Here is an 8806-nt window from a genome sequence, read left to right on the forward strand (position 1 = left end):
GTATTTGCAGAGTCATGTTATACATTTCACCGCAGTTGGCAAGCCTTGGATGTACGATGCTGAGCAGTTACAGCGATTGAGACCCGATGCGCACCCTCTGTTGCTCACCCAGTGGGTAAAGTGGAGGGCAATAGCAATGAGGGAATGTCCGGCGGGCCTGGTTGATCACGTTTAAAGAGTTTTTTCCAAGGTTTTGGTTACGGCTCTTTGCTGTTCCTACACATTTCTTGTGATTATATAAAGTGCAGCAATGCAACGAATGAAACTTTTCGAGACTAGACCAGCTATTATGAGGAGCAAATCCTGTCGCTGGGCATTCTGGTAAACTTTTCAAATATAACAACTTTAGAATTGCAAAAAAAGTTTCAGGCATGGAGATTCTAGACTAGTTCTGGCATTTGTTTGCCGTCTGTAATTTTCACGTGGCGTGACAGGGAGGACCCAAATCCTGTGCCAGAGCTCTCAGAGGCTTGTGGACTGTGCAGATTTTGTGGCATATCTCCGCCATTCATCTAATCGGAGTCGGTGTCACAGTAGGTGGCGCTAGGAGGAACATGCAGATTCTGTGGCATATCCTCGCCCATCTAGTTACCGTTGGTGTGGCGCTAAACACAGCCATGGAGGTTTTGTGGCATATCTTCGTCACTCATCCAGTCACGGTCAATTGATTCGTCGCGCGCATTGACACGCGGAATAGAAAGTGAGCGGCCACCTGTATATAAATCATGCCTGTCCTACCTCGACGGTCAACTCTCTTCTCTTTTTTTCCTCTTCACGGTTGGCCTAAGCGGTTCTACCGCAGCCAGTCGTTACTGCAGCCATCCCATACGCTCTCTCATAAATCTCTTCCGCCTCCCTCACGATTTCTCTCAGCTCTTCAAATCTATCCTTCAGGGTCCGGTTCAGTTAGGTTTTTGCCTCCTTCTTTCGGTAGCGAGAGCTCTCATTTCCAGTCAAGACCCAGCGGGACACTCTGGATCCAATCTTCTTCTAAATCAAAACGAATCTCAGTTCCTCTATTATGTGGATCCACTTTGGACCGTTTCTGGAGGTGGCGGCCCGCTTCCAGAACATGAAGATGCAGCTACTGCATATTTTATCGAACCTGCTGGACAGGGTGAGGTGCTCGAGAGATATCCATGGCCCACGAACTCGGATGAAAATCATCAGCGAGGTGGCTCCCACTCGCATACGCAACAAAGCGCGATTGTGCCAAGTCTATATCAATGCCCGCACTGCCCAAAAGTTGTCACCAGCCTAAAGAAACGAACGTAAGCAGGTTCTTGATCCTTCCGCCTCTCAGGATACGCTGACACAGTCGAATAGGCAAGATATCAAGCAGCATACGCGCCCTTTCAAATGCGAGGCGGCGGGTTGCACCAAGAGCTTTGCCTTTAAAACGGCCCTTGAAAACCATGCCAATGCAATCCACGCTCATGCGCCGCATCAAATCAGATGGTTCTGCTTAGAATCGGAATGCAAGACAAAGCTGGGGGTGGAGGGTACGTCACGCAAGGACAGCAGGAATAGACATATGAAAACAGTGCATGGATGGACGGATCATGATTTTTCGCGTATGCGTAGCCAGTAGGATGCCAATTCACTCATTAACGCTGAAAGTTCCAAAACTGTGTGCGTAGTATTGCACAGGTTTCGCCTCGACGACCGTGTCACCGACCCCCGCACCCCTGTACAGCCCGGCGAGTCTCATATCAGTATAGTGCTACCTTCTCACGGGCAACGCAGTATTTTCCAGTTGCAAGCAGACTAGTCACCGGTGTGGAGTACAGCGTCAAAGCTAGAATTGCGTCTGCGCAAGCCTGCCTTCATCATTCGGTAATAGGACCGGCTGAGTCCTCATCTAACACTTTCATCCTTTTAGATGCTGGCGGCGTCAGGGCCATCTTCACCACCGATGCTTCGCCAGGAGCACGCGCCATTGCGTCGAATGCGTCTGATGATAGACTTGTAGGACTCCTGAGCCGTTCGTCGTGCTGGCGCTTGGGCCACTTAGCTTCCTGGCAGCGGCGCATAATCTCGTTGGCATCCATCGTCGAGTCCATCACACGTTCGAGTTTATGCTTCGTGTTTTCTTCAGTTTTCTCACAATTCCTGCTGTACATATGATGGTCAACTGTGCTGCTGATTCATGACCATCTGTGGTTCCTTGCGCGGCAAGTGCCAACTCGAGGCTTTGAACGATGATAAATCATAAACCGCGAAGCTTGCTGAATGGTCTCACCGAGAATCCTGCTCGAATCGCCATTCAATATGACAATGTCAAGCCGTCATACCAGAGCTTTAACTGGAGCGACCTGCCTCTACTTGCCGAGCCTATCACCTATAAAATTATATAAGGCCCTTGCGTTCGTGTTTCAACTCCCTTGCGGCTGCTCTATCCGAGACTGCAGCGTCATCGTCCTGTGTGTATCCCGACGTGTGTTAGTCCAGTTACTGAGATATTTCTCTTCACTTCGTTAATTATCAAATTTCTTCTAGAGCTTGTTACCTAAAAATATTTATGGCGTCTACCTTCCTCCGAGTGCCGTTGAAGATCGTCAAACTTCTTCTTGGCAGAAATTCTAGAATGCTGCTAGCAACTATCCCTGATTTACGTCTAGTATCAGCCGCGATCCGTCCTTCCGCCGTCGAAGACAGCCGCAATTATCTGCTCGGCACGGCGTGGACGGCGCCACACCGAGCATACTACAGAGTATGCTTGCAGTCAGATGACTGCTTGGATGCAGCCTCGCTTTGGAGATTTGCACTCTATGAAAGCCAATAGACTGGATAGTCTTCTTATTTGTTTCAAGAAAAGTCTTCAGGGCGGCATCAACAACCATCGTTTCACACATGTCAATCTGATCAAGACCAAGCGCGTGTTGAGATAGCAGTTCCAGAACCCACTCGGACCCGCGCAGACGCAAAACCTTGATGCTCTCCAGCAGCCGTCTCAGAGTCTCCGAGATAGCGGTCAAATCTGGTTCTTCCCATGTATGGAAATATGGAAGGTCAAATTCACACAAGCTGACGGTGTGAATGGCGACACCTCGCCGTCTAGCATTTTGAATGGCACACGTGACGACTTGGAGATGGTGTTGATGGTACTCTTCTTCAATAATGATGTCGTCTTTCAACAGACAATCGTCAAATTGCAGCGCATCGCAGAAGAACAGTCTCACCTCCTTCAACAGAGGAAGTGCACAGAAAACAGATGACAGAATTAGGTCAGCACCCTCATCGATGATGCTGCGTTGCTCTCTGCAAATATCGTGCACGGTTTTGTATATGGACATGTACGACGGGAAGTCATCTGCGTCGTCACCCTCGTCGTACATGTCTTTCGCCATGTCCACGTACTTGTCAGGAGTTAGGATATCAGACCTAAAACAATCGAAGTATAGTATTTCTGTTTGGTGTCATGAGAAGCGTCAGCGCGGCCCAGAGAACGCGTGCAGATACGTACCAGGCTTTAACAATTCTGGGACTTCATAGCTAAAAGACGTGACATGGCTGCGAACATTCGACTTCAAGAGACCTTTCATTCCCTCAATCCCGGCCAAAGAGAATTTGAACTTCACGCGACGAAAAATGGTCGGCAGACAAGCTTGCCTGAGCCGTTTGCTGGTGTAAGCAAGCTTTTCGATGCTCCAAGGCTCAAGGAACTCGACAACAGCGTGGATAATTTCTGTTGGCAGCCTCTCCAGCCGAGTCAGTCTGAAATTGTCGGTGCTCATGGTAGAACTTTGAACGAGCCGAATCCGTGCAGAATTCACTGTGGTAAACGAATGACAAGAGATGTCGGGTTTGCGCCTATAATTGCTCCGTTCTCAAGTGCCATTAAGAGCGAAATCAATGTCGCTTGTCTTCTCGTTGACCAAGGCGGGTGGGACTCGTTCTGGGGTTGGAGCTAGCTGATACGGACGTGCGGTATGTACATACCGGTACCAGTTCAACGAAATACAAGTCTATGAAGACAGAAACGGAGCCAATGGCCTATTTCTGAGCAAAGTGTCTTGATCGTAAGACTGCCTAATACTGCACTGCCAAAAGTTGACTTCATTACAAGAGAAGAATAGTTGGTGCTGATGCGTACATACAGTAAAGGTAACTAACATTAGCTAGCGACACCCATAACGGTTTGGTTTGGTATGCGGGAGCAGCCGTCTCTGGCGCAGGTTCGCAGACGGCACGGGGGTGGACGTGCAGAAGCTGCGGCAACACAAAAGAAAGTTTCGGCACGCCGTTCGCGCTAAAGGGAGGAAATTATGCGGGCCATGGACTGTCCGCCGTTTATGGCGCTTATGAGAGGAGAACTTCGCTGGCGCATGAGCCCACAGAAGCGGCTGTCGAGTTTGAATGCGTACCGATACCAGTACGGTACCTACTGTACCGGGTGAGGGTGCTCTCCAACGTAGCTACGGCGGACCAATTCAATCCAGAACTGGCTAGTTGCTACATCTTTTACTGCAAGGAACAGGGTACACCGCTGCCGATACCTTGTGCTTATGGATTCGGTCCATGACTGGTACATACCAGCAGGAGCAAGGTACTTGCAGGGAGTCAGAGGCTTCTCCGAGACCGCGCAGCAGCTGTCAGCATCGAGGCTCAATGCGGCTGCTCGTCCGCCGTCAAGCTTGCGTGCCAGTGCGTGCCATGTGTTGGCTGTTTAGCCACTGATGAACTTGGTTGGCGTGACACGCCTGGACGCGCCACAGGCCTGTGGCGGAGCTGATGACGTTGTAGTTGGCGTTGTGTTGGACGTCGAACTTGGTGGAGAGCTTGCCCCGCCAACGCGATTCCATGTCCATGTGTGAAAAGGGTAGGCATCTTTCCTTATACTGAAGGAAAGACCCATTTTCGTATGAAAGATACAGTTCACTACCGGCCGATTGTCTTTTTTTTTTCGGGGCTGCATTTATGAGTAGCTGACGGTTGTCCAGACAACCAGCACCTGGGGCACACCAGTTCATCACAGCCACTGAGGGTTGGGCCTCAACAAGCTGCCTGCAACACATGCAACTCACGGCGACACGACATGTCATGACCACCGCGAGACGTCACCACGAGAAATGGAGCCTTGCAAACCATTTTCTGGTGCGCGAGCCGGCCTACCGCCACCGAGACACCCCGACCAAGGCCTCGCGCCGAGCGGCACCACGACCCGCAACGAGGAGCGCGCCGTGACGCTGCGTCATCCGCGATATCCCGACGACTCCAACATCTTGCTCGTGCTGCCGGCACTTGATCCCATTCCCAGCCCGGACGGGTTTTTAGCCGAGGACAATTCTCTCGGGCTTGGTCTGCACCACGACACGGCGCGCGTTGCGTGCGGCATCATCGCCAACTGTCGCTGGGATGGATACCTTTCCGAGAGCAGGGTGGACGGCGCGCCACCGTTCACGACCGACCCAGACCATCTTTTGCCGGGGCGCAACTACTACTTTCATGTGCCGAGAGACACTGGTGATGATGAGCAGGGCACGCCGTACCCAATCGTGCCATCCTTTGCACACTTCCGGTTCCCGCACAACAAGTTGCCGCCCACGTGGACGGTTTCTGGGTTGTCCTTCCCCCCGAGCGACAACAACCCGCCGCGTAAGTTCTCTTTTGAGAATACGGTCCTCACGCGCGACGGCTCTTGCCGCCTGACGGCTTCCACGATTGGCGCCGAGATTGCCCACTTCATCCCCCGCACTGAGGACGCCTGGTTCGCCGCGAATCAAATGTTCCAGTATTCGTCACGGCCGGAGGCTGTCATCAACAACAAGACCAACAACCCGCGCAATGCCATACTGATGGGCTCCCAGCTGCACTCCGTCTACGACCAGCGCCAATTCGTCGTGCTCCCGAAATGGGGCGCGTGGCTGATCCACGTCCTCTCGGGCCGGCACGACGAGGAGCTGGCCTCCGTGTACCACAATGTCCCGCCGAAGCCACTGTCGGGCCTGGCGGTCGAGTACATCTTTGCACGATTCGCATGGACGGTGCTCGCGCAGACGAGCTTTCTTGAGGCGGGTGTGCCCCGACTTGTCGTGGTGCGTGGCAAGGACGGGCTGCCAACGGCGCGCGAGGTGTCGGGACAAGACTGCCGCACCATGTTCACGCCGAGCCTGCCCAGGTCCAAGAGCCGTAGTCAGAGCCCGAAGAAACGCGTGCGGGATGACACGGCCGAGGATGAAGAGGAGGATTACGGTCGCGTGAGAGACGACGATCCCGAGTGGAATACGCGGGGACGGCCCAGGAAGAGGGCAGCCTACGAACCGTCCACGAAATCGGCGGCGTCTAATTTGAACTGCTGGACTGGTAATTGTAACGCAGTGTGCTTAGCAAACAAATGAAGCCAGGATTACAGCTACAGTACATAGCATTGCATTCCATTGTATTTTTATTGCGCCCGGTGGCTGTGCAGCTAATAGGGCTCGCTAACTAAGTTACTGGTACCTATCCGAAATAAGTCTTTGCCTCCTGCGTGCTCATAAGCGATTATCCTCTCATGCTTGTTTCTATCCTCATTTCTCCCTGGTAGCACGGATTCTCTTGCGATGCGCGTATTATCTAGCGTGAACTTTCCCTTGGGTTCGGTACAGCCCTATTCAGGTTCAGCATCCATTGATTGCTACTTAAGAACAATCCAAATTAGGCCGGTGAAGCAGCTGCTGTTAGCCCATCTTAGTAGAATCAGGGCGCTAACTAATCAAAGTTACTAATAGTATAATCAATTTACGGACGCTGAACTTGGACTTCCCGGTACAGTATTGATATACACCGGAGTGTCGGCGGCAGCCGTATCCCTAGCGTGGCTTCTCCCCACCAGCTGCTCCACCATTAATCAGTGTCTGGTAACGGCTCAGGAAGCGTATAAGAGTCAAATTCAGATGGAGGTTTTATCAAGAGTAAGAGACTGACACAAGGATTATTCTTCAAGCTGCACTGTGCAGTCTGTACAAGAATAATCGGCATGTCAACTTTCTGCTTCGATAAATGCGTCCTTCTTCGACTCCTATGATTTTTTGAGCCGTTACGGGGGCCGGGTCGAGCAAATGGCGGCAAGAGGCGGCTACTTTGCCCCCATGCTTTCTGTGATGTCTCCGTGCCAAAAACAAGGTGGCGTAAGCTTGGTCGGGTGTCGGCGAAGGAGCTCTGGCTCGGGCAATCTGCTGGTGGTTGCCATCCGCACTTGCTGAAAGTTAAACCTCTTCAGCGTAGTATGCGATCAAATTCCCCCCCGCCCCCTCCCGGGCTCTCACATGCGGCTACGATCGGCCAAAGGGCTCTTGCTTTAATAGTACCACGTGGCGTGCTTAAGTTGGGAGTTTCGAGCTTGCACTGTGAACCTCTCTCTCTATCATGTGCACCAGGAGTCCTACGCTATGGAGCAAAGGCCCTTTGCCCCTGCCTGAATGAGGCGACACGGTAACCATTGCGCAGACAGCAGGCATCTACTCCTGGGCGAGATATCTTTGTCATATTGTGCCTTCGGCATGTTGACTAGTAACTAAAATGAGTCAGACGAGGTCCTGATGCGATTGGGGACCGCACTGCATAGCAAGCAAGCGAGTAGCCTCCTCAAAATCTCCCGAAATGCGCGGGTTGTCGTTTCCTAGATGGCATGCGATATTGTTTCTATCAGGTCCGTAGCTACCGCAGTGTGATGAGGCAGATGGCACTGAAATCGCAATTCTCTCTCGCTAGTCCCAAAAGGGAAGATGATCCACTGCCGCCAGCTTCGGATGCCTATGGAGAACGCTGGGTTGATTGTCACTCAGAATAACAAGCATGGACGCATTAAATGTCTAGCGGTGCGAAAGATCGAAAAATTTGACGCGGCATCCTGAACCCGATGAACATGATCCCGGAATGCTCCGGCTGCAACCTAGGGTAGACAGCGTCCGCTGCTCCGAAGCCTGGCGCAAAGCCAGCGTGCACGCCAGGCTAACCAGTATGGCGGCTCCATTATGTAGCCAATAGGTTACCGATGCCAGAGACAAATTCTATATATTGTACAGTATGAGCATTCAGAAAACATGAATTATATTCTGAGGGTTCTGTTTGTCGCACTATAGCATTCATGCAATTTATTCTAACCGTCCGTTTGCTCTGAAGCAGGCTTCGATACGTCAAGGGGAGTCGCGGACTCATATTTCACGCATATGTCCAGTGAGCCGTTGAGCAGCGCTTTATCGTCTCATCGCTCATCCGGCGTCGGTAGGTGCGTCTGGAGCGAACCTCAACGAGAGTCTGCCACCAGAACAATATCAGCGAGTAGCGGTCAGACTTCGACCGCGGCCATGAAGCGGTTAACATAGGGGTGCTGACTAGCTAGTTCTGACTCCACCAACCAACCCTCCTGCCTGCTACAAGGCCATCAGTGAAAGTTAATTTTAACTCAAGTCGACACGCATTATCCCATTCACCTCCATGACGTAAATATTGATATCTTCACATTTTACGCGACATCGTTTACTTCTGTGAAGGCATTATAGTCAGCAGCTCACGGAGGCGCCAGGGCGTTATGGAGAACATTGCCCATACTTTTTCTTCCATCATTGGTGACCTCATTCAAACTGAAAGTAAACACTAGCCGCTGGCAAGGTTCACAACAGGAGACCAAGTATGTTTTTGTTGTTCTATTGTTTATTCAGAAGAACACAAATCTTAACGTTAAATTTCTTTTTTACTTCAGCAATCAGGGTTTCTGCTACGTCCAAGAGAGCAATCATCTCAGCCGCTTGTACGCTCGCCACTTTAACGGCATACACGGTTACCCTATACCACACCTGGCTGTACAACAATTACTCGCGCG

General features: G+C 51.4%; 2 protein-coding genes across 2 annotated transcripts; one reads left to right on the forward strand and one right to left on the reverse strand.

Annotated features, from left to right (window-relative positions):
• Positions 1 to 2600: 2600 nt before the first annotated feature.
• BBA_10166 (uncharacterized protein) lies at positions 2601 to 3737 on the reverse strand (the record flags this gene model as incomplete). The annotated part of the gene is made up of 2 exons (XM_008605263.1): positions 2601 to 3409; positions 3467 to 3737. The coding sequence occupies 2 exons, from the start codon at positions 3735 to 3737 to the stop codon at positions 2601 to 2603; spliced, it is 1080 nt and encodes a 359-aa protein (XP_008603485.1).
• A 1335-nt stretch (positions 3738 to 5072) lies between these two features.
• BBA_10167 (uncharacterized protein) lies at positions 5073 to 6341 on the forward strand (the record flags this gene model as incomplete). Its single annotated transcript, XM_008605264.1, has 1 exon — positions 5073 to 6341. One exon carries the CDS (start codon positions 5073 to 5075, stop codon positions 6339 to 6341), a length of 1269 nt encoding a protein of 422 aa, XP_008603486.1.
• Between the last annotated feature and the right edge of the window lie 2465 nt (positions 6342 to 8806).

Source organism: Beauveria bassiana, assembly GCF_000280675.1.
Source record: "Beauveria bassiana ARSEF 2860 unplaced genomic scaffold BBA_S00095, whole genome shotgun sequence".
NCBI classification, from domain to species: Eukaryota; Fungi; Ascomycota; class Sordariomycetes; order Hypocreales; family Cordycipitaceae; genus Beauveria; species Beauveria bassiana.